Raw genomic sequence first — 25488 nt, forward strand, 5'->3', positions numbered from 1 at the left:
AATTTCTAACCAAAGAAATACACCCTTCTGAATTAAGGAATATAGGGCTTTTCTTTGAATGGGAAAATGAAGTTTGGGCTCATTAAAATCATTCCCAAATTGTGCATCTTAACCATTTTGGGCCGACTTCCTATTTCTTTCCACCCTAAACCCCATCAGGGCACATATCTGCAGGTGAATGCAGATGCTGATGACTTGATTCCCTTACCAGTCTTTGTTTACTGAAATATCTGGTAAAATCATTTGCCCAGATTTTCTCCAAAGTATATTTCCCTTTATCTGTTTTCTAAAAACTTTGAGAACCCTAAGGTAAGTCACTTCAGTCGTGCCCGACTCTGTGCGACCCCATAGATGGCAGCCCACCAGGCTCCCCCGTCCCTGGGATTCTCCAGGCAAGAACACTGGAGTGGGCTGCCATTTCCTTCTCCAATGCATGAAAGTGAAAAGTGAAAGTGAAGTCGCTCAGTCATGTCCGACTCTTCGCGACCCCATGGACTGCAGCCCACCAGGCTCCTCCGTCCATGGGATTTTCCCGGCAAGAGTACTGGAGTGGGGTGCCATTGAGAACCCTAAAAGTACTGCAAAAACGTCCCTTCCTATGCAGTTGCTATTGCCACATCCGGACAACTGACCCCTCCATCAAACTTTCCCCAGAAGGCCCTTTTCCTTTCTTCCCTAAAAGTGATAGTCCCTCAGTCCCGTCAGATTCTGTGCGACCCTATGGACCTTCAGTCTATGTACTTCTCTAGGCCAGAATACTGGAATGGGTAGCCTTTTAACTTCTCCAGATTTTCCCAACCCAGGGCTCAAACCCAGGTCTCCCGCATTGCGGGCTAATTTTTTACTAGCTGAGCGACAAGGGAAGCCCAAGAATATCGGAGTGGGTAGACTATCTTCTCCAGCGAATCTTCGCGACTCAGGAATCGAACCCGGGTCTCCTGCACTGCACGCGTATTCTTTAACGAGCCATTAAGGAAGCCTTCGGAGAAGGCAATGGCACCCCACTCCAGTACTCTTGCCTGGAAAATCCCATGGACGGAGGAGCCTGTTAGGCTGCAATCCATGGGGTCGCGAAGAGTCGGACACGACTGAGCGACTTCACTTTCACTTTTCACTTTCATGCATTGGAGAAGGAAATGGCAGCCCACTCTAGTATTCTTGCCTGGAGAATCCCAGGGACGGGGGATCCTGGTGGGCTGCCGTCTATGGGGTCGCACAGAGTCGGACACGACTGAAGTGACTTAGCAAGGAAGCCTTCACTCTCCCACGCCGCAATCCCCTAAAAGGAACTTATTGAACCTGAGTGTGGCTTACTACAAGCCCTCCTTTCGGAGAAGACTGGCCCAGACCACAGGCGACCTCACCATAAGAAATTGTGGAAACTGGAACCAAAAAATACGGGAAGCAGGTCCCTGGAAAGCCTTCCAGGCGATCAGCTAGGGAAACGGAAACAGCTACTGCCGACACATCCCGACGCGGGGTTATGTCATCCTTCTACCAAGCGTCCTTTTTTGGGGCTGCCCTTACCGTTGCCTGCACAAATGTCCCTTAGGTCGCCAATGAATAGGCCCCTAAATCTTTGGCTTGCTTTTTATGGTCAGTCTTTCTGCAGGTAATATGTAAAGCCAAGTGAAATAAGGTCATTTAGTGATCTCTCTGGTACACCAACCATTCTCCTCTCCCAGGCGCGAGACGTAGTCGCTCTCTCGCCTGCGCAGCCCCACCGGCACAAGGGGGCCTGCAAACGGTCAGGAAGCTACGCGGACGGTTTTGTTGCTCGTTCGGCAAGATGGCGCGGCGTGAGGAGTCATGTGTGACCCTGGGTCAGCCACATCTTTGTCGCCAGGATCTCTCCACACTGGTAAGGTTTTCTTTTAGGCGGATTGGAATGAGCTTAGGAGTGGGTATGACCTGACCTTTGGGAAAAGTTCAATCATGGCAGTACCGGGCTGCCGACAGCCTGAGTTATGCCAGAAACCTGGACCCGGGCATTCTTTGAAGCGTTCATCCAGGTGTGCGAGTTGAGCCTGGCGATGTGAAATCATGGAGCTTCGAAACGCGAAGATTTGGGCAGGAAAGTCAAGATATTAAGTACCATTAAGGTCTTTTCCTCTGAAGATCCGGGAAAAGACTGTTAATACCTTCAGTTCTGGAAGGAGTTTTTACACTGTCGTTAGTGTTAATTTTCTTGAAATTTGAGGCCCTGGTCTTCCAAATCTTCCAGAGTTAGTGTAAATATAGTCTCTTTTTGTAAATGTAAAGGGCTTTTAGGACTTGGCTTTTGTTGTTGAGTCGCTCAATCGTGTCTCACTCTGTGCGATCCCATGGACTGCAGCACTCCAGGCATCCCTGTTCTGACTGGGAATCAAGACTCCCTTTGCAAGAAAGGTACTTTTGGTAAACAGTGGAGCGCTGAATAGATAATGGCAAACTGTAGATACAAAACGAGATATAATAACGGTTTGTCTTTTGTGAGGTAGTTTAAACTAAAATGTTTAATTGCAGGATGTTACCAGGTTGACACCACTCTCTCATGAAGTTATCAGCAGACAAGCCACAATTAATATAGGTAAGAATACATTGTTGTGTACAGTGCTGTCCTTGTTGAGGGTTGATTGCTCTCTGATGACATTTAAACTCTTGTTCAATTAACTGACCTGTAGGAAGACTCAGATATATAATGTATAGATTTTAGCCATTATGAGCAAAGTACCTGCTCGATTTCTTGGGAAACAGTACTCTTCACTTGAATCCAGGGAAAGACATAGGTGTATGAAGAGACAGTACGGTGTATGCATGTATAGCAGAATGTTAAAGAACAGGTGAAAATTCCTTTTGTAGAGAGTATTTTCAGAACAGATTTCTTAACAGGATTTGAAAATTCTTATTTAGTATCTAATCTTTTAGAATAGTGTTTTACTTCTTTTCTTAATTGACACATAATTTGGGAGAAGTTGAGTGTAGATGTTTTCACGTCTGTTAGTGGTAAAACCTAATAAGACTTACACCTTAGAGTGGTGAAAAATTGTAAGACATTATACTGCTCTTGCTGCTACTAATTTAGTTGCTAAGTGTGTGGACTCTTGTGACCCCATGGACTTGTTGCTTGCTAATCTCTGCTTTGGGATTCTGTAGGCAAGAATGCTGAAGGGGTTTCCATTCCCTTCTCCAGGCAGTCTTCCTACATCAGGGATTGGACCCCCCCATCTCTTGGATTGCAGGCATATTCTTTATGCCACTTGGGATGCTCAGTCTTAACATTTACTTGTTTACTGTAATCAAATTGGAGTTGTTTCCTAGTTTTTATGGATTCGTGCATGTTTAGGCTTCACTGTGGCTCAGCTGGGAAAGAATCCACCTGCAATGCGGAAGACGTGGGTTTGATCTCTGGGTTGGGAAGATCTACAGAACGGAAAGGTTACCCACTACAGTATTCTGGCCTGGAGAATTGCATAGACTATAGCCTATGGGGTTGCAAAGAGTTGGATGCCACTGAGCAACTTTCACTTGACTTTGTGCATGTTTACCTCAATTAGAATACTGGAAACTTTATTAATACACAAAATTTTGTGTTTTTAGATGAATGTTTATGTCAAGTGAACTCCTTTTGCAGATTGATAACAAGTTGAATAATCACAAATTATGATTTTTAAATAAAATTTTCAGGTACATGGAGAGTTACATTTGGTCATGTTTCAGAAAAAATTTTGTGTTGAAAAGAATATATGGAGGGCGTAAATGAAATCTCTGTTGATTGTAGTTTGAAACATTTATAGTGAATTATGCCTTTTTTTCTAACTTTACTGAAATATTTGGTATAATGGTATGCATATAAATTAAGTGTTTTTTGGCCTTTGTAGGTACAATTGGTCACGTTGCTCATGGAAAATCTACTGTGGTAAAAGCTATTTCTGGAGTTCACACTGTCAGATTCAAAAATGAGCTAGAAAGAAATATTACAATCAAGCTTGGGTATGCTAATGCCAAGGTACATAGTATGCTGTGGAAGGAGAAACAATTTTACTTGGATTTCAAATATGCAAATGAGAATTTAAATTTATTTTCATTAAAATTTTTAGATTTACAAACTTGATGATGAAAGTTGTCCTCGGCCAGAATGTTACAGATCTTGTGGGAGTAGTACACCTGATGAGTTTCCTACAGACATTCCAGGGACCAAAGGGAACTTCAGACTAGTCAGGTGATTACTTTATGTTAAATACACATTTTTTCCTTTGTGCTTATTGAATTATTTAATTGTGAAGTTAATGATTCAAATCTAAGCCTGATGCAGATACCTTTTGCCAAAACATTTTCAATAAAATTTAGAGCTTACACTTGTTGCTGATAACTTTTTAAGAATTCTGTTTAAATATAAGGTAAAATGTGTATTTTGGGGTTCTCTAAAGAAATACAAGTATGGAATCGTTATATTCTGTGGGGTCCTTCTGTCTAGTCTTCCAATATTGTTACATATTTGTCCTAGTTTTGCCTGTAGGTATCCATTTTTGGAATGTTGCATATCTTGATTCCTCAGAACACTGACATGTCATCTAACATATGTAGGTATTCAATTCAGTTCAATTGCTCAGTCATGTCCTACTCTTTGCGACCCCATGAATCGCAGCACGCCAGGCCTCCCTGTCCATCACCAGCTCCCGGAGTTCACTCAAACTCACGTCCATCAAGTTGGTGATGCCATCCAGCCATCTCATCCTGTGTTGTCCCCTTCTCCTCCTGCCCCCAATCCCTCCCAGCATCAGGGTCTTTTCCAATGAGTCAACTCTTCGCATGAGGTAGCCAAAGTACTGGAGTTTCAGCTTAAGCATCGTTCCTTCCAAAGAACACCCAGGGCTGATCTCCTTTAGAACGGACTAGTTGGATCTCCTTGCAGTCCAAGGGACTCTCAAGAGTCTTCTCCAACACTACAGTTCAAAAGCATCAGTTCTTCGGTGCTCAGCTTTCTTCACAGTCCAACTCCACATCCATACATTACCACTGGAAAAACCATAGCCTTGACTAGATGGACCTTTATTGGCAAAGTAATGTCTCTGCTTTTGAGTATGCCATCTAGGTTGGTTATAACTTTCCTTCCAAGGAGTAAGTGTCTTTTAATTTCATGGCTTCAGGCACCATCTGCAGTGATTTTGGAGCCCCCTAAAATAAAGTCTGACACTGTTTCCCCATCTATTTCCCATGAAGTGATGGGACCAGTTGCCATGATCTTCATTTTCTGAATGTTGAGCTTTAAGCCAACTTTTTTACTCTCCACTTTGACTTTCATCAAGTATGTAGGTATTAGGAGTACCCAAAGAAATTTTACATCATAAGGATATTAATATTCAATTTTTGAGAATGGTAATAATTCTAAAAGCATAGTAATTTTTGTTCTTAAGTGCTGAGTTCTTTGCATTAGGCTGGCAGGTTCACTCAGTCTTCCAAGACAGTGGAGATCCTTCTGTAAATTCCTTTTTTGAGTGAAAATTTCCATTCTTAAAATGCAGTTGTGGTTTGTTTAATGTATATCATTGCTTGTTTAAATAGTTTATTTCACATTGTGTGGTTACAGTTATGCTCTGAAAATATCAAATCTCTTAAGCTTCTATAATAAAAGTTTTAAAAGCTAAAATTATTTTAAAAATCTACATTTTTAATACATGGTTTAAAGTTTTTTATTGTAAGCATTTTATACCTAAAATTATTAATAATTGCAAATGTAATATTTGATTTCCCAACTGCTCTGCTCCATGTTTTCATTTTTAACTTTGAAATAATTGTAGAATAACTGAAAGTTGGCAAGATAACATAGAAGACCTGTACAGTTTTAATTGGTTTTGCCCCAATAGTCATAAAGTGTTAGTCACTCAGTTGTGTCCAACTCTTTGAGACCCCAGGGACTCTAGCTGTCCCGGCCCCCTGTCCGTGGGATTCTCCAGGCAAGAGTAATGGAGTGGGTCGTCATTTACTTCTCCATTAGTCATACTACTACTTCAAACTTCAGTGTAATACCAAAACAAAGCACTCTCTGTTGGTATACGTATATATGTCTACTTTATGATATATCTGTTCCTGTAATGTCACTACTTTCTGGATAACAGAAATGTTATTTTACCACAAAGATTAGTCCATTATCCCCTACTGTTCTTAATCCCTGGCAAATACTAAATACTAGTCTATTATCTTGGAGAAGGCAATGGCACCCCACTCCAGTACTCTTGCCTGGAAAATCCCATGGATGGAGGAGCCTGGTAGGCTGCAGACCATGGGGTCGAGAAGAGTCGGACACGACTGAGTGACTTCATTTTCACTTTTCCCTTTCATGCATTGGAGAAGGAAATGGCAACCCACTCTGGTGTTCTTGCCTGGAGAATCCCAGGGACGGGGGAGCCTGGTGGGCTGCCGTCTATGGGGTCACACAGAGTTGGACACGACTGAAGTGACTTAGCAGCAGTAGCATCAGTCTATTATCTAACTGAGTTTTTAAATTTCAGAAATAATGTGTATGTTGAACACAGTAGCTGCTGCAGCTGCCGCCGCCAAGTTGCTTCAGTCATGTCTGACTCTGTACGACCCCGTAGACAGCAGCCCACCAGACTTCTCTGTCCCTGGGATTCTCCAGGCAAGAACACCAGAATGGGTTGCCATTTCCTTCTCCAGTGCATGCTTGCATGCTAAGTCGCTTCAGTCGTGTTGGACTGTATTCGACCCTGTGGACAGCAGCCCACTAGAACACAGTATATTGCCTTTGAAATTGACTTTTCCACTCATTACATACAGTATTTTTGAGATCCGTCAAGGCTTTTGAGCTTACTAGTAATTCATTCTTTTTTTTTGGTAGACTTTTTTTTAGAGAAGCTTTATATCTAAAGCTTCAAATGAGTACTGAGTAGAAGGTACAGATTTCTCTTATAGCCTGCAAACAGAGCCCCCCTCATTTTCAGATGAATGTGTTTTGACACAGCATTATCCAGTATCCATGATTTACATTAGTGCTCACTCTTGTTTTACATTTTACAAATTTGCAGAAATTTTTAATGATGTGTTTGTCCTTTTACTCTGTGTTCATCCTTATACTGTGTTACAGAGTGGTTTTGTTGCTGTAAAATCCTCTGTATCCTGCATATTCGTCTTTCAGTCCTCTGTAACCCGTGGCAACTACTGATATTTGTTTCTCTGTGATGTGAAATTCACTCAGTCCAGTCTGACTCTTCACAACCCCATGGACTATACAGTCTGTGGAATTCTTCAGGCCAGAATACTGGAGTGGGTAGCCTTTCCCTTCTCCAGATTTGTTTATCTGGTTTTGCCTTTTCTAGAATAGTAAATAGTTGCTATTCTACCCTTTTTCTATTGAGCTCTTTTACTTAATGATATACAAGAAGCCTCTTGATGAAAGTGAAAGAGGAGAGTGAAAAAGTTGGCTTAAAGCTCAACATTCAGAAAACTAAGATCATGGCATCTAGTCCCATCAATTCATGGGAAATAGATGGGGAAACAGTGGAAATAGTATCAGACTTTATTTTTTGGGCTTCAAAATCACTGCAGATGGTGATTGCAGCCATGAAATTAAAAGACGCTCACTCCTTGGAAGGAAAGTTATGACCAACCTAGATAGCACGTTCAAAAGCAGAGACATTACTTTGCCAACAAAGGTCCCTCTGGTCAAGGCTATGGTTTTTCCAGTGGTCATGTATGGATGTGAGAGTTGGACTGTGAAGAAGGCTGAGCGCCGAAGAATTGATGCTTTGAGCTGTGGTGTTGGAGAAGACTCTTGAGAGTCCCTTGGACTGCAAGGAAATCCAACCAGTCCATTCTGAAGGAGATCAGCCCTGGGATTTCTTTGGAAGGACTAATGGTAAAGCTGAAACTCCAGTACTTTGGCCATCTCATGTCAAGAGTTGACTCATTGGAAAAGACCCTGATGCTGGGAGGGATTGGTGACAGAAAGAAAAGGGGATGACAGTGGATGAGATGACTGGATGGCATCACCGACTTGATGGACGTGGGTTTGAGTGAACTCTGGGAATTGGTGATGGACAGGGAGGCCTGGTGTGCTGCAATTCATGTGATCTCAAAGAGTTGGACATGACTGAGCCACTGAACTCAACTGAATGTTTTGTATCACTTTGTAATTGGTAACTTGCTTAATGGCATTAAATAATTTGTTTTCTGGGTGTATCTCAGCATATGTATATATCTATTTACTTACAAAAGGATATATTGATTGCTTTTTAAAATTTGGCAGTTATGAATAAAGCTGTTATAAATATGCAAATTTTTTTGTGTATATAGACGTAAATTTTCAATTGATTTGAGTAAATAAATAAGTGTATTTGCTGGACCAAATGGCAAAAGGATGTTTGCTTTTGTGAGAGAACACCAGTCTTTTTAAAAATGGCTCTACCATTTTGCATTCCCACTAGTAATGAATGAGAGCTCATGTTTTTTCACATCCTTGTAGTATCTGCTGATGTTGGTGTTTAGAATTGTAGCCATTCTAGTAAAGTTTTTTTTTGTTTTAATTAGCATTTTCCTGTTAGGTCATGTGGGATCAAATAATCATGTGATTATTTTCCATCAGTAAATCTTTGGTGGGGTGTCTTGGACCTGTTTTTTTAACCCAGTTCTATATTTTGATTTTTAAGAGTTATCTGTACACTTTAGGTGGTAGTTCATTTTCAGATACGTCTTTTGAAAATATCTTCTGCTACTTAGCTTGTCTTTTTATTCTCTTGACAGTATCTTTACAGAGCAAAAATTCTTAAGTTACAAAAATATTTTTTCATTTTTTTTTGCTGGGGTTGGGGGTGGTCCTTGCCTTGCACCTTGTAGGATTTTAGTTCCCCAATCAAGGATTGAACCTGTGCACTCTGCTGAGTCTTGCTGATCACTGGACCACCAGGAAATTCCCAGCAATTTCTAATTTTGAGGAAGGCCAGTGTATCTGTGGTTTTGGTGTTGTGCCTGAAAAGTGATTGCGTTCAAGGCCATCCATGTTTTCTCCAGTGTTTTCTTCTAGGAGTTTTACAGTTTTATGATTGTTTTTTGAGCTAATTTTTATACCAACTACAAGATCTCTGCCTGGATGTATTATTTTTTTTAACATGTGGATGTCAGTTCTTAAAGCACAGTTTGTTAAAAAGACTGTCTTTGCCCTTACATCTCTTTGAGAGATCAGTTAACTCAGTACAAGTTTATTTCTTGGGTTTTTGTTCTGTTCTGTTAGTATTTGTCTGTTTTTCACATACTACAATGTTTTGGTTACTATACCTTTATACTAAGTCTTGAAGTGGGCTTGTGTCCTCTGATATTGTTATTGTCATTGAGTACTTTTGGCTTTTCTGAGACTCACCTCTGCATATAAACTTTATTTATTTATTTATTTTTTAAAATTTATTTTTTAAATTTTGGTTTGTGTTGGGTCTTTGTTGCTGCATGGGCTTTTCTCTACTTGTGGTGAGCAGGGGCCGCTGTTTGTTTTGGTGCTTAGGCTTCTTATTGTGGTGACTTTTGTGGAGCACAGATTTCAGTTGTTGTGGTTTATGTAGTTGTGGTTCCCAGACTCTGGAGCATAGTAGTTGTAGTGCCCATGCTTAGTTGCTCTGTGGCATGTACTATCTTCCTGGGCCAGGGATCAAACTTGATCCTGAATTTGCAGGATAATTCTTTACTACTGAGTCACCAGGGAAATTGTGCACATAAGCTTTAGAATCAGTTTGTTGATATGCATAAAATGACTTGCTGGGATTTCCATTCAGATTGCATCGTATCTTTAGATCAGTTTGAAAAGAACTAACAACTTGATGGTATTGTTGTCCTACTCATTGCATGGGATCTCTGTTTAATTTTTTGGTTTCATTCATCAGAATTTTGTAGTCTTCCTCATACAGATCTTACACATATTTTTTAGATTTACACCTAAGCATTTTTATTTTTAGGGTTGAAAATATAAATGGTTTGTGTTTTTAATTTCACATTCTACTTGTTCATTGCAGCCATTTAGGAAAGTGATTGAGTTGTATAAGTTAACTTTGAATCTACAGTCTTATATTAATCACTCATTACTTTTTGTTTTTTTTGTTGTTGCCTTTAACAGTTTTTCTGCATAGGCAGTCATGTTATCTACAAAGACAATTTTATATCTGCATTTCTAATCTGTATACCTTTATTTCAGTTTCATATTTTTAGTATATAAGCTGGGACTCCATTATTATGTTCAAAAGCATGGAGAAAAAGAGACATTTTTGCTTTTTCCTTGTCTTAGTAAAGAGCATTGCATTTCTTAACCATCAAATATGACATTAACTGTAGATACCTTTTATTACTTTGAGATTGCCATCTGTTCCTAGTTTGGTAAGGGTTTACAAATGGGTTTATGCTTTTTGTGCATTTCTTGATAGTATTATGTGGTTTTCCTTTAATCTGTTGATATGGTGGAAGGCATTAATGGATTATCAGGTATTGAATCAGCCTAGAATACCTTAGTTAAATCCCACATGGTGATATTGTTGGATTAGGTTTGTTAATATTTTGTTGAAGATTTTTGTATGTATGTTCATGAGGAATTTTACTGTAGTTTTCCTTCCTTGCAGTGCTTTTGTTCGGTTTAGGCATAAAGTAATGTGTACCTTATAAAATGAGGAAGTATTTCATTTGCTGCTGTCTCCTTAAAGATCCAGCAGGGAATCAGTATAATATCTTTCTTAAATGTTTGGTAGAATTCACCAGTGAACATATTTAGGCCTGGTGCTTCCTCTGGTTATTTGTTGATTGAATTTCTGTAATTAATATAAACCTAATCAGATTGTTCAAATTGCTGTACGGGCTTAATGCTAACCATATCAAAATACCAGCAAAGTTTTTTTGGTTGGAAAATATATACTATTTTAAGAAAAGATAATATCAGGCATACAGATCAGAAAGAAATGTTGCTTCATAAGTATGGTTGCAGGATACAACAATAGCTCACTGTATTTCAGTGTACTAGCAATGAACACTTACATACCCACCCAAATTTAAACTACTGAAGTCTCCAAAAGATGAAATACTTTAGATACAAAACACCATTGCTTTAGAAGATAGAAGAAATACTTCATCATTCTATGAGGAAAACTTTACCTTTTATCAGAACCACAAAGACATTACACAAAAGGAAAAGTAAGGGGAAATAATTCTTATGAGCATATAAGCTAAAATATGTGAAAATTACACACCTCTGAAAGAAGTCAAGGAAAATCTAAATATAATCTGTGCATGGATTGAAAGCTCAACCGATATACACAGGTTTAATGCAGCTTTTATCAAAATCCCAGCAAAGTTAGGAAACAGAGAATTAGACCCCCTCCAAAATGTCCCAGCTGAGTTTTGGCAAACGTATGGAAGGAGTTCTATAAGAGAGAATAGAATATTCAGAAGAGAATACGGTATTCAACAAACAGATAATGTCTGTTTAAAGGCAAAAAAAATAAGCCTAGTTTTAAATGAAATACTTTGCATTCAAAATGTATTATTTTCTTTGAACATTTGTGTGCGCTCATCTATTTTGAGTACATACTTGACATACAGCCACGTTTGAGTATTAAATGGATCACAAAAAACTGTAAGAAACCTTTAAGAGAAAATGTAGGCAAAAAAAGTTTAGAGCTTGGGATTGTCTCTGATCTTTCAAGATATTACGGCATATTGCATTCCATGGGAAAAAAAAAATTGGTAAGTTGCAGTACCTCAGAATTAAAAGTAATTGCTCTGCAAAAGATCTGTTGCAAGGGTCAGAAGACTTTTACTGACCCAGAGATATTTGCAGACAACATGTCCAGAAGTGACCAGAACAAATAAATCTCAACTCAGCAGTTGAAAACAGTTGATCAAAGTGGAATGTGTTAGTTGCTCAGTCATGTCCCACTCTATGACCCCATGGTCTGTCCATGGAATTCTCCAGGCAAGATAATGAAGTGGATTGTCATTCCCTTCTTCAGGGGATCTTTCCAACCCAGGGATCAAACCCAGGTCTTCTGCATCGTAGTCAGGTTCTTTACCGTTAGAGCTACCGGAAGACAGTAGTCTAAAGGTACGGAGATCATATTTGCAGACAAATAAGCACATTTCCTATAATTCATGGTTTGACTTTAAATCCAGAATATTCCTAGTTTTTATTGTTGTTAGTTTACTATTCCCATTTATGCATTCTATAAAATCAGTGTCTTTTTCACCTTGGGACATATCTCAAGCTGATTAGAGCCTAATCTTTGGTTAAGTTATATCTGCATATAGCTAATTTTATCTGTTTTGTAATAGCTCTTCAGTCATTTAAATTTCTAAGATGATAGTGTCATTTCAAACTTTTGGAAGCATCATGATATATAGCCACTCTGTAGCAGGATTAATTTCTTTCAAAATAATTTAGCTTTTAGAAGTCTATGGATGTTTAAGTACTATTTGATATTAAAGCTGGTTATTATTTCTTGATTATTAGACATGTTTCCTTTGTTGACTGTCCTGGCCATGATATTTTGATGGCTACTATGCTGAATGGTGCAGCAGTGATGGATGCAGCTCTTCTGTTAATCGGTAAGTAACATTTGAATTGATTTCACAACAAGTATGGAGTCGATTCAGCATGGCATATTTAAAGGGGAGTCTGAGTCTCTCATGCCCATAATTGAGAATAGGTAGATTATCCAAATTAGTATAGATGACTGCTTGCTAGCTATCATGAAATAGTAAGGTAAGTTGTACTGGGGCTGTTATCTTGTGAGAATTCTAAGAGAAGTGTGGGGAAAAATTTTTTTTAAGACAATGCATTTTTCTTACTGTCTTTTTAGACTTTTAAAATAATAGTATGTTGGGGGCAGGGAGAAGATATTTTATAAATGGCTGTGAGCTATTCAGTGCAGTATTGATGTAATGGGCTTTTTAAACATGCACAGTCTTGTGAAATACTGAAGTCAAGGGCTGTGTGAATGTTTTCAAAACTGGAGTTGTGCTTTCTTTTGTGAGATCTTAAGGTGAATTTTAAGGGTCAAATGTAAAGTTCAAGGGAATTGTGTCCACAGAAGACCACTTTTGTTTCTGATACCCAGAGTACAAATTCAGGGAGTACTCTAAATCATCCTTAAGTTTGATAACTTACTAGAGTTTTAAAAAAACTCAGTGAAAGGTGAGTTTTTGAATTAAAATTACAGTTTCTTATAGGGAAAGGTACAAAATTCAGTTCAGTGAAAGGAAGGGTACAAAGGGGCAGAGGCCAGCATTTAGCTTCTGCCCGAAAAAGGTTTAGTCCTTGCATTTGGGCTTCTTAACCATAAGCCATGTCATTTCTGACAGAATTGTCCTTATTCAGGGCAGGAGTTGACTACACCTAATGTTAAGAGTATGATTGCTACACTAGATACCCTTAAAGAGGGTGGCCATGCCAAAAAGAGCAACCATGTGATTTATGGTGGGAGACTGTGGAAGTGAGAACTCCACTTCCGTATGACTGTGCTTTTCAACAAGCCTGCAGAATAAGTATGGGGCAAGGCAACTGAATATCACAATTAAAGGGAAATGATCATTGGGATACTAGACGAAATATACTTTTTAATAATATATTGTCAGACCTTCATTTCTCCTCATGTGATCCTGTATAACCTTCCCATCTGTCCTTGTGACTGGATAGCTGTGTTGAGAGGAAACAGACAGCCTCCAGATTGGAAATCACTGTCTTTGTAAGCTGAGAAGTGTTGTTCCATTCCTTTTGTAGTATTCTCTTCATTAGATCTGTCCCACATTTAAAGGGAAGGATTTCACAAGGGTGTGAATGCCAGATATGGGCATCATTGAATATCTTTGTGGTTGTCTACATTTATGGTTGGTTGATTACAGTTCATAGACTGCACTATGCAACTTTTCTACTCTTAACTGTTCTGGAGCTACACTAGGCCAGAATATGCTGCAGACTACATGGAACTGCTGCTGCTACTGCTAAGTCGCTTCAGTTGTGTCCGACTCTGTGCGACCCCATAGACAGCAGCCTGCCAGGCTCCCGCATCCCTGGGATTCTCCAGGCAAGAACACTGGAGTGGGCTGCTATTTCCTTCTCCAATGCATGAAAGTGAAAAGTGAAAGTGAAGTCGCTCAGTTGTGTCCGATTCTTAGCGACCCCATGGACTGCAGCCTACCAGGCTCCTCTGTCCATGGGATTTTCCAGGCAAGAACACTGGAGTGGGTTGCCATTGCCTTCTCCAATGGAACTAGAGGAACTTGAGGGGTATATATAATACCTAAGTATAGCCTGAAGGAAATCAAATTAGTTGATTCCAAGTATTGTGTGTAGGGTCAGGAATAGGAGTTAAAAGATGAGGGGATCCAGGGCACTCAGATGTTGGGTTTAAACTTGAGAACTAACTCTGATCACACACATCTTTTTTGTGTTTTAATTCTTCATAATCTCCTTAGCTGGTAATGAATCCTGTCCTCAGCCTCAGACTTCTGAACACCTGGCTGCCATAGAAATTATGAAACTGAAGCATATTTTGATTTTGCAAAATAAAATTGATTTGGTAAAAGAAAGTCAGGCTAAAGAACAGTATGAACAGATCCTTGCGTTTGTACAAGGTAAGGTGCTGTAATAGTTAATAAGTGTATGAATCAAGTTTTAAGGTAAACATTTAATCATCAAAAATGAATCTATAGTTTCGAATCCCTGTTTCTCTGTATTACTAAATGCCTTTTAGCCAGTTTATAGAAGCAGTGAAATTTGAGTTGGTTGTTAGAGTTTGACTTTCATGTTAGATAGGAAAAAGGTAATAGTCTGTGGATATTACCAGTTGGGTTTCTTCCAGATGGCAGCACGTTACTCTTGTTTTATTTAAAAACGACTGTTGTTCAACTTCATCATCATGATAGTGAAAATATGTAAGAGGTGATATTTGTGTGTCATCCTTGCATTGAAGTCATGCTAGTATTGTCTATATAATTCTAATGTTATTATATGTGTTTTCAGAGTGAGGGCCAATGCATTGTTTTTTAAATTCTTTCCCAGTAATAGTAAAATGATATATATATATATATGTTAGTCTGTTTTCTGATTATTTACACTCTCTTCTTAAGAAGCTCTTTGTAGTACTGCAAGTGACAATCATTTCTTTAATCTGTAATGTTCTTTTCTCTAAAACATATGGTTTCTATTTGGGGCAAGACATAATACATATTATTTTTTACATTTGACTTTTTTACCTGTTAGATGGTCTACCTTTATTAGCCAGATTATGTGATAAAAGTTACACCTGTAAATTCTCTATTTGGTCCATTCTGTTGACTACTTGTTTGGGATTGGAAAAACAAAATATTGTGCTTTTCTAACAGGGTGGTAGCTTTCCATATTTTGCTGACCTCTGTTTATGACGTCTGGGTATCTGTTTTTAGTTATCTTTAGTAATTTGTGGAGCAAATTTTGAAAAACAGATGAATTTTGATCTTTCTGAATTTTGTCATATAGGTACAGTAGCAGAAGGAGCTCCTATTATTCCAATTTCTGCTCAACTAAAGTATAATATTGAAGTTGTCTGTGAGTATATTGTTAAGAAAATTCCAGTACCTCTAAGAGACTTTACTTCAGAACCCCGACTTATTGGTAAGGACTTAAGCTGTTATCCTTTAACTGTTGACTGATTTTTTCTGCATTGTTGATTTTCTTTTAAGGGCACAGAGGTAATGATATATTAGAATGTTTGTGTGCTTTTTTGAATTTTAACATAGGGAATGAGTTTATGTATAACACAGGCAACATATATGTATGTATACATATATATATAAGTCATATATATGTACTTATATATATACATATATACATATGTAAGTCAACGGAGTGAATTTTAAAGTTTTATGAATTAGATCGATTCTAAGATGCTAGATTGAAGAGCAGAATCATGAATGAAATAGAAACATTAATTTTTATTAGGTAATCAGTTTTAGAGTAATATAGTGTTAGAGTAATAATAGTGTTCTTTTATATAATGTTTTAAACAGGAACAGGAAAATAGCAGCTCTGTACAAATTGTTTTAGCATACTGTTAATGAAGATTTTCATGTTCTTTTTGCCTTAATTTTGTAGTACCTGTACTGATGATTACATTAAGGGTGTTTTTTTGGTAAACAAATTTGCAGAAAACCTGAACCTTTCTGTATACACCTCTGGGCATCCTGTATGTTTTATGGAGAGTGTTCTTTTGAGTGATTATGAAGCACACTGTTTGATAAGTGCCACTTTTAAAAAGTTAATATAGTCCTAGAATTATTTGGTAGTTTTAAAAATAAGTTTTTGTCACATAAATTCTAATATAAAGGTATATGAGAGAAGAATTCAGTCCCATAGCTCTGATAACATGTGTATTTCCAAATGTCTTTTTGTTCATATCATTATATAAACCTAGGTGCATATATAGTCATTTAATGAATGTAGGATTGTACTCTGGAAATGAATTTCATAGCTACTTCTTTTTTTAATTGTATGTGAGGATCCCTGTAATAGTTTGTTACAGTTGCCATAATAAAACATTACATAATGGATTTACTTCTCACATATACATGGGCCAGAAATGTGACATTAAGGTCCTTCCAGATTTTCTTCCTCCAGAGGCCTGTCCTCTTTGACTTGGAGATGGCCAGATGGTGCCTTTTGTCACACAGTTTTTCCTCTGTATGTGTGCATCCTTGCTATCTCTTTGTCCAGATCTCCTGTTTTTGTAAGGACATGAGTCAGAATGGGTTAGGGCCCACTGATTTTACCTGAATTCTTTGAAGGCCTTGTCTTCAAATACAATCAGATTCTGAGGTACTGGTTCGAAAGCTTAGGCCTTTAGCATGAATTGCAGGGAAGGAGACCACACTTTATTTAGCCTAGAATAATCAACCCTTCACTTAATTTTATCTGTATAAAGTATTTATTTGTCTTTTCTTTTGTAATAGTTGTTTAATTCCATAGTATAAATAGAGCTTCAACATGTCACTTAACTGATTGACTTATATTCACTTTTCCAATAGTTAAGACCATGATAAGATTTGGGATAAAAAAAATAATAATAATGATGATGATGTTGTTTTCCACAAACTCAACTCTAAGGTGTAGATCTTAGCTACTTCTGAACACACACACACTCACAAACTTAACATGAATAAGCATCTGATTTAACTAACAGGGTGAACTTTATGGTTTATTTCCTTTTTTCCTTTTCCCCTTCCCAGTTATTAGGTCCTTTGATGTCAACAAACCTGGCTGTGAAGTTAATGATCTTAAAGGTGGTGTGGCTGGTGGTAGTATTTTAAAAGGAGTGTTAAAGGTGAACTTGATCTTGAACTTTTCTTAACTAGAACACATTTTAAAGATGGTAAAAACAAAATTTCAAAACTAACTTTAAAACACATTGTTTTAATATGTCTTTAAATCATGCATGTGTTATAAGCTAGGTAACAGAATAGTGGTTGTGTTTAGAGATGTACTATAGTTAGGACTCTTAACATGTAAAGGTAATTATCTTGTCCCACATATGTTTATAACTCAATGTTTCAGGTGAGCCAGGAAATAGAAGTCAGACCTGGTATTGTTTCCAAAGATAGTGAAGGAAAACTCATGTGTAAACCAATCTTTTCCAAAATTGTATCACTTTTTGCGGAACACAATGATCTTCAGTATGCTGCTCCAGGTGGTCTTATTGGTAAGGATATCACTTAATATCTGTAGGCTTCTGATAGCAACTGTTCAGGTCACTTTTTTGTGAAATACACTGAGTCTATATCTCTAATTAGGTATTTTAAGTGAATATGAAGGAGTGGGATACACAGGTATACACATAATTTAATTGTTCACTGTAGTATAAAACAATTTCATGTTTGTTTAAAAAAAACTTGTAGGGAATTTTTGGTGCTCCAGTGATTAGGACTCAGCCTGCTCCAGTGATTAGGACTCAGCCTGGAGAATCCCAGGGATGGGGGAGCCTGGTAGGCTGTCGTCTGTGGGGTTGCACAGAGTCAGACACATCTGAAGTGACTTAGCAGCAGCAGCAGCAGGCCTTGATTAATCCCTCATTAAGAAACTAAAATCCCATAAGCCGTGCTCTCTTTGTGGTGGCAGGGGTTTTATATGTAAAGAATACATTTTAATTGCTATTAGGAAACCACTCTAGAACACAGGGTGTTCAGCTTGGTGCTCTGTGATGACCAAAAAGGGTGGAGTGGTGGTGGGAGGGAGACTCAAGAGGGAGAGCTTTATGTATACATAAAGCTGATTCACATTGTACAACAGAAATCAACATAGCACTAAAGCAGTTACACTGTAAAAACACAAAACACTAATTTATTGAATGTGGTATGCTTAGTTGCTCAGTTGTGTCCAAATGTGACTCCATGGACTTTAGCCCCCCAGGCTCCTTCATCCTTGGGGATTCTCCAGGCAGGAATACTGGAGTGGGTTGTAATGCCCTCCTCAAGGGAATCTTCCCAACCCAGGAGTTGAATCCAGATCTCCTGCATTGCAGGAGGATTATTTATCAGCTGAGCTACCAGGGAAGCCCAATTTATTCAGTTTATTGAATATGATAAGTTAAATAACAAAGTTTAATGATTTAATATTAAATGTAATACACCCTTACTTAAACTGGTCAGATTCACACTGTTCACGTCATCCAGCCTAATTACTTCATGGCAAATAGGTGGGGAAGCAATGGAAACAGTGGCTGACTGTTCTTCTGGGCTCCAAAATCACTGTGGATGGTGATTACAGCCATGAAGTTAAAAGATGCTTGCTCCTTGGAAGGAAAGTTTTGACCAACCTACAGAGCATATTCAAAAGCAGAGACATTACTTTGCAACAAAGGTCAATCTAGTCAAGTCTATGGTTTTTCCAGTAGTCATGTATGGATGTGAGAGTTGGACTGTGAAGAAAGCTGAGCGCTGAAGAATTGATGCTTTTGAACTGCGGTGTTGGAAAGGACTGTTTAGAGTCCCTTGGACTGCAAGGAGATCAACCGGTCCATCCTAAAGGAGATCAGTCCTGGGTGTTCATTGGAAGGACTAATGTTGAAGCTGAAACTCCAGTACTTTGGCCGCCTGATGCGAAGAGCTGACTCATTAGAAAAGACCCTGGGGCTGGGAAGGATTGAAGGAAGAAAAGGGGACAACAGCGGATGAGATTTTCTTGTTAATTTGTTGTATTGGTGTACAAACAGAATAGTATAATGAGAACCCTTTATACCTGCCAACCAGCATTAACAATGATGTATTATATTTCTGCAAAGTAATATCCCTCATGGCTCAGTGATAAAGAATCTGCCTGACAATGCAGGAGAGATGGGTTCGATCCCTGGGTGAGGAGGATACCTTTGTAAAGGAAATGACAACCCACTCCAGTATTCTTACCTGGGAAATCCCATGAACAGAGGATACTAGTGGCTGTATACAGTCCATGGAGTCAGAATCAGACACAACTGAGTGACTAAACAACAATAATCATTATAAACTCGGTAATTCTCAGGCTTGATTAAGACAGAATATCTTACTACATGAAATTTATTTACCTTTATAGTTTAAGTCAAACTTTAAAAAATTCTTTAATTTCTGTCAACCCTTTTTTTTTCATTGTTCTTATATTTATGGATAAAGCAGGGATTTCAATTAGAAATGTATGGCATTTTGATTATGTAGTTGTTAGATGTTATGAGTTAATTGGGTTGAAGTTGTACTGGTATGACTAATTTCACCTTTGCGAGTGTTTTAAGAAATAGCAAATTGGAATATGTATTTTTTATATCTTAGGAGTTGGAACAAAAATTGACCCCACTTTGTGCCGGGCTGACAGAATGGTGGGGCAGGTGCTTGGTGCAGTTGGAGCTTTACCAGAGATTTTCACAGAATTGGAAATTTCCTATTTTCTACTTAGACGACTTCTTGGTGTACGCACAGAAGGAGACAAGAAAGCAGCAAAGGTAAGTGCTTTTTGTAATTCAGAAGCACAAAGCATGATGTTTCAACCAGTTTTGTTCATTTGTTACAGTGACAGTATAATTACAAAAAAAGTATTGGGAAGTGAATAATTTGGAAGTTTCTGTGTACCAACCAGCCATAAACCAAGCCAGAATTTTGTTTTGTTATTTAATGGAAAAAAGTGTTTGTGCCTATATTTCTAGTGTGCGTGCTCAGCCATGTCTGACTCTTTGTGACCCAGTGGACTGCATCCCACAAGGCTCCTCTGTCCATGAAATTTTCCAGGCAGAAAACATGTGACTTTTTATAAAAGAAGAGTCAGACTTTGTTGGCAGAGATACAGAGAAATAAGTACTTAAACTTTCTTTTTTTTTTTTTAAACCCATTCCGGGGCCCCCGAGGCCCCCGGGGCCTCCGGGCCCTCCCGCAGCACCGGCGTCATCCGCCATTTGGTGTTTTCACGAAGAAGAAGAGAGAGACCTCGCCCGACGGTGTCTTTATAAGGCGCCAAGGGTCGCGAGATCTCGGTTGCCCCTAAACTTTCTGAGAGTATAAATTTGTAACATATGTAAGTGTTCCCACCAGTTTCATTTCAGAGTTGTCATTTTAAACAACAACAGGAAAATGACATTTTAAAAGGAATGATGTGTAATACATATTTTGACATTAAAAGATCTGGAGAGACAATAAACTCAGAGAAACAAGTGGCAGAAGTGTGATATAGAGTACTCTGTTAGCTTTTAAACACTGGGTTTTTTATAGTAGTTAAGTCTTTGTATCCTGTTATCACTATTAGATTCTATTTTCTAGCTTTTCTTTAGGTTTTAGTATTTGTTGTTTGAGTGCTTAAAATAATAGCTAGTGGGAAGCTGCTGTATAGCACAAGGAGCTGTTCCTATACCTTGCTTTGAAGTATGCAACCTTAGATTGAGAATATTCTTCCTGTACAGTATTTAAAATTCTGTATGTGATCATAAAGTCCTTCTTAGAGTTCGTTTTAGTATTTATATTTCTTACAGTCTGATTAAATGAAACATGAAGGCCTTAACGACAACAGTGTAGGGGTTTCCCTGATGGCTCAGTGGTAAAGAATCTGCCTGCCAGTGCAAGAGACAACAGGTTCGATCCCTGATCTGGGAAGATACCATATGCTGTGGAAGCAGGTAATCCTCTGCACCTCAACGGTTCTGCCCACATACTGCAGCTGCTGAAGACTGCCCACCTAGACTCTGCTCCACAGGAAGAGAAGCTACAACAATAAGCCCACACACCACAACTAGAGAATAATCCCTACTGACCCAAACTAGAGAAAGCCTGCGCAGCGACAAAGACCCAGCACTGCCACAAATAAAATTATATATTAAAAAAGCTGGTGTGAATTTTGACATTATACTGTAGAGGCATCAGTAGGCAGTATGTTGTTCAGTTGGTAAGCCATGTCCAACTCTTTGTGACCCCAAGGACTGCAGCAAACCAGGGTTCCCTGTCCTTCACACTCCTGGAGTTTGCTTTAACTCAGGTTGATTCAGTTGGTCATGCCATGCAACCTTCTACTCTGTAGCCCCCTTCTCCTGCCTTAAATCTTCCCTAGTGTCTGGTCTTTTCCAATGAATTGGCTCTTTTTATCAAGTATCCAAAGTATTGGAGTTTCAGCTTTAGCATCTGTTCTTCCAATGAATATTTAGATTGGTTTCCTTTAGGATCGACTGGTTTGATCTTGCAGTTTAAGGAACTCTCAAGGGTTTTCTGCAACACCATAGTTTGAAAGCATCAATTTTTCTTTTATTTATTAAAAATTTTATTTATTTTTTTTTACTTTACAATATTGTATTGGTTTTGCCATACATCAACATGCATCTGCCATGGGTGTACATGTGTTCCCTGTCCTGAACCCTCCTCCCTCCTCCCTCCCCATACCATCCCTCTGGGTCATCCCAGTGCACCAGCCCCAGACTTCCTGTATCCTGCATCGAACCTAGACTGGTGATTCATTTCTTTTATGATATTATACATGTTTTAATGCCATGCTCCCAAATCATCCCCCACCTCCCTCTCCCACAGAGTCCAAAAGACTGTTCTATACATCTGTGTCTCTTTTGCTGTCTTGTACACAGGGTTGTTGTTACCATCTTTCTAAATTCCATATATGTGCGTTAGTATACTATATTGGTGTTTTTCTTTCTGGCTTACTTCACTGTGTATAATAGGCTCCAGTTTCATCCACCTCATTAGAACTAATTCAAATGTATTCTTTTTAATGGCTGAGTAATACTCCATTGTGTATATGTACCACAGCTTTCTTATCCATTCATCTGCTGATGGACATCTAGGTTGCTTCCATGTCCTTTCTATTATAAACAGTGCTGTGATGAACATTGGGGTACACGTGTCTCTTTGAATTCTGGTTTCCTCAGTGTGTATGCCCAGCAGTGGCATTGCTGGGTCGTATGGCAATTCTATTTCCAGGTTTTTAAGGAATCTCCACACTGTTCTCCATAGTAGCTGTACTAGTTTGCATTCCCACCAACAGTGTAAGAGGGTTCTCTTTTCTCCACAACCTCTCCAGCATGTATTGCTTGTAGACTTTTGGATCGCAGCCATTCTGACTGGTGTGAAATGGTACCTCATTGTGATTTTGGTTTGCATTTCTCGGATAATGAGTGATGTTGAGCATCTTTTCATGTGTTTGTTAGCCATATATATGTCTTCTTTGGAGAAATGTCTATTTAGTTCTTTGGCCCATTTTTTGATTGGGTTGTTTATTTTTCTGGAATTGAGCTGCAAGAGTTGCTTGTATATTTTTGAGATTAGTTGTTTGTCAGTTGCTTCATTTGCTATTATTTTCTCCCGTTCAGAAGGCTGTCTTTTCACCTTGCTTGTAGCTTCTTTTGTTGTGCAGAAGCTTTTAATTTTGATTAAGTCCCATTTGTTTATTTTTGCTTTTATTTCCAATATTCTGGGAGGTGGGTCATAGAGGATCCTGCTGTGATCTATGTCGGAGAGTGTTTTGCCTATGTTCTCCTCTAAGAGTTTTATAGTTTCTGGTCTTAAGTTTAGATCTTTAATCCATTTTGAGTTTATTTTTGTGTATGGTGTTAGAAAGTGTTCTAGTTTCATTCTTTGACAGGTGGTTGACCAGTTTTCCCAGCACCACTTGTTAAAGAGATTGTCATTTCTCCATTGTATATTCTTGCCTCCTTTGTCAAAGATAAGGTGTCCATAGGTGCGTGGGTTTACCTCTGGGCTTTCTATTTTGTTCCATTGATCTGTATTTCTGTCTTTGTGCCAGTACCATACTGTCTTGATGACTATGTCTTTGTAGTAGAGCCTGAAGTCAGGCAGGTTGATGCCTCCAGTTCCATTCTTCTTTCTCAAGATTGGAAAACATCAATTTTTCAACACTCAGTCTTCTTTATGGTTCAACTCTCACATCCATACACGGCTTCTAGAAAAACTGTAGCTTTGACTATACAGGCGTTTATTAACGAACTGATGTCTCTGCTTTTTAATAATGTAGTGTAGGCTTTTTGTAGCTTTTCTTCCAGGAGTGACTATCTTTTAATTCTGTGGCTTCAGTCACCATCTACAGTGATTTTGGAACCCAGGAAATGAAAATCTGTCATTGTTTCCATTTTTTCACTTTATATTTGGTGTGAAGTAGGCAATGGCACCCCACTCCAGTACTCTTGCTTGGAAAATCCCATGGACGGAGAAGCTTCGTAGGCTCCAGTCCATGTGGTCGCTGAGGGTCAGACATGACTGAGCGACTTCACTTTCACTTTTCACTTTGATGCATTGGAGAAGGAAATGGCAACCCACTCCAGTGTTCTTGCCTGGAGAATCCCAGGGACGGGGGAGCCTGGTGGGCTGCCGTCTGTGGGGTCGCACAGAGTCGGACACGACTGAAGTGACTTAGCAGCAGTAGCAGTAGCAGCAGAGACATTACTTTGCCAACAAAGGTCCATCTAGTCAAGGCTATGGTTTTTCCAGTGGTCATGTATGGATGTAAGAGTTGGACTGTGAAGAAAGCTGAGCGCCAAAGAATTGATGCTTTTGAATTGGTGTTGGAGAAGACTCTTGAAAGTCCCTTGGGTTGCAAGGAGATCCAGCCAGTCCATTCTAAAGGAGATCGGTCCTGGATGTACTTTCGAAGGAATGAAGCTAAAGCTGAAACTCCAGTACTTTGGCCACATCATGCAAAGAGTTGACTCATTGGAAAAGTCTCTTTGATGCTGGGAGGAATTGGGGGCAGGAGAAGGGGACCACAGAGGATGAGATGGCTGGATGGCATCACTGACTCGATGGACATGAGTTTGAGTGAACTCCGGGAGTTGGTGATGGACAAGGAGGCCTGGGGAGCTGCAATTCATCGGGTCGCAAAAAGTTGGACATGACTGAGCGAATGAACTGAACTGAACTCAATGGGACTGGATGTCAGGATCTTAGTGTTTTGAACGTTGTGTTTCAAGCTAGCTTTTTCACTCTTCTGTTTCATCCTCATCAAGAGACTCTCTAGTTTGCTTCACATTCTGCCATTTGAGTGGTTATCATCTGTATATCTGAGGTTGTTCTTATTTCTCCCAGCAGTCTTGATTCCAGGTTGTGATTCATCCAGCCCTGCATTTTGTAAATAAGCAAGGTGTCAGTATACAGCTGAGACGTACTCCTTTCCCCAGTTTGGAATCAGTTGTTGTTCCACGATTAGTTCTGTTGCTTCTTGACCTGCATACAGGTCTTGGAGGAGGCAGGTATTGCCCTCTTAAAAGTTTTCCATTTTGCTGTGATCCACATAGGTAAGTCAGTAAGCAGATGATTGTCTGAAATTCCTTTGCCTTTTCTATGACCCAGTGGGTGTTGGCAATTTGATCTCTGGTTCTCCTCCCTTTTCTAAATCCAGATTGTACATTTGGAAGTTCTCAGTTCAAGTACTGCTGAAACCTAGCTTGAAGGATTTTATGCGTTACCTTGCTAGTTTGTGAAATGAGCTCAGTTGTACTATAATGGGAATATACTTTGGAAATGCCTGACTCTGGGATGAGAATAAACACTATGTTTTCCAGTCTTAGGCTACTGCTGAATTTTCCAAATTTGCTGGTGTATTGAGTGGAGTACTAACAACATCATCATTTAGGATTTGCATTAGCTCAGTTGGAATTTTATCACCTCCACGAACTTTGTTCATAGTAATTTTTCCTAAGGCCCACTATCTGCACAGTCAAGGATATCTGGCTCTAGGTGAGTGACCATACTGTTGAAGTTATCTCGGTCATTAACTTTTATTGTATACTTTGTCCCTGTGTTCTTTTGTGTGTGTGTGTGTGTGTGATGGTTTTTGCCCTACATCAGTGTCAATCAGTCAGAGGTATATATATTCTTGCCATCCTGAACTGCTCTCCCTCCTCCCTCCCCAGGGTGTCCTTCAGGGTTGTCCCAGAGCATCAGCTTTGTGTGCACTGCTTCATGCCTCGAATTTGCACTGGTCATCTGTTTTACGTATAATAATACACACGCTTCAGTGCTATTCTCAAATCC

General features: G+C 39.0%; 1 protein-coding gene across 3 annotated transcripts in view; it reads left to right on the plus strand.

Annotated features, from left to right (window-relative positions):
- Nucleotides 1-1750: 1750 nt before the first annotated feature.
- LOC138986330 (eukaryotic translation initiation factor 2 subunit 3, Y-linked-like) overlaps nucleotides 1751-25488 on the plus strand; it is a 48716-nt gene continuing 24978 nt past the window's right edge. Inside the window, exons 1-11 of one of the 3 annotated variants that reach the window (XM_070365497.1) lie at nucleotides 1751-1861; nucleotides 2506-2569; nucleotides 3861-3988; nucleotides 4080-4201; nucleotides 12473-12567; nucleotides 14437-14595; nucleotides 15479-15613; nucleotides 17224-17318; nucleotides 17549-17693; nucleotides 19789-19958; nucleotides 20976-21323. In XM_070365497.1, the coding sequence (XP_070221598.1) occupies nucleotides 1790-1861; nucleotides 2506-2569; nucleotides 3861-3988; nucleotides 4080-4201; nucleotides 12473-12567; nucleotides 14437-14595; nucleotides 15479-15613; nucleotides 17224-17318; nucleotides 17549-17693; nucleotides 19789-19958; nucleotides 20976-20984 (1194 nt within the window). In that variant the 5' untranslated portion in view covers nucleotides 1751-1789 and the 3' untranslated portion in view covers nucleotides 20985-21323. Of the gene's footprint in view, nucleotides 1862-2505; nucleotides 2570-3860; nucleotides 3989-4079; nucleotides 4202-12472; nucleotides 12568-14436; nucleotides 14596-15478; nucleotides 15614-17223; nucleotides 17319-17548; nucleotides 17694-19788; nucleotides 19959-20975; nucleotides 21324-25488 lie in introns of those variants that run through there. The other 2 variants (XM_070365496.1, XM_070365495.1) reach the window with 2 other exon arrangements.

Source organism: Bos mutus, chromosome X (assembly GCF_027580195.1).
Source record: "Bos mutus isolate GX-2022 chromosome X, NWIPB_WYAK_1.1, whole genome shotgun sequence".
NCBI lineage: Eukaryota > Metazoa > Chordata > Mammalia > Artiodactyla > Bovidae > Bos > Bos mutus.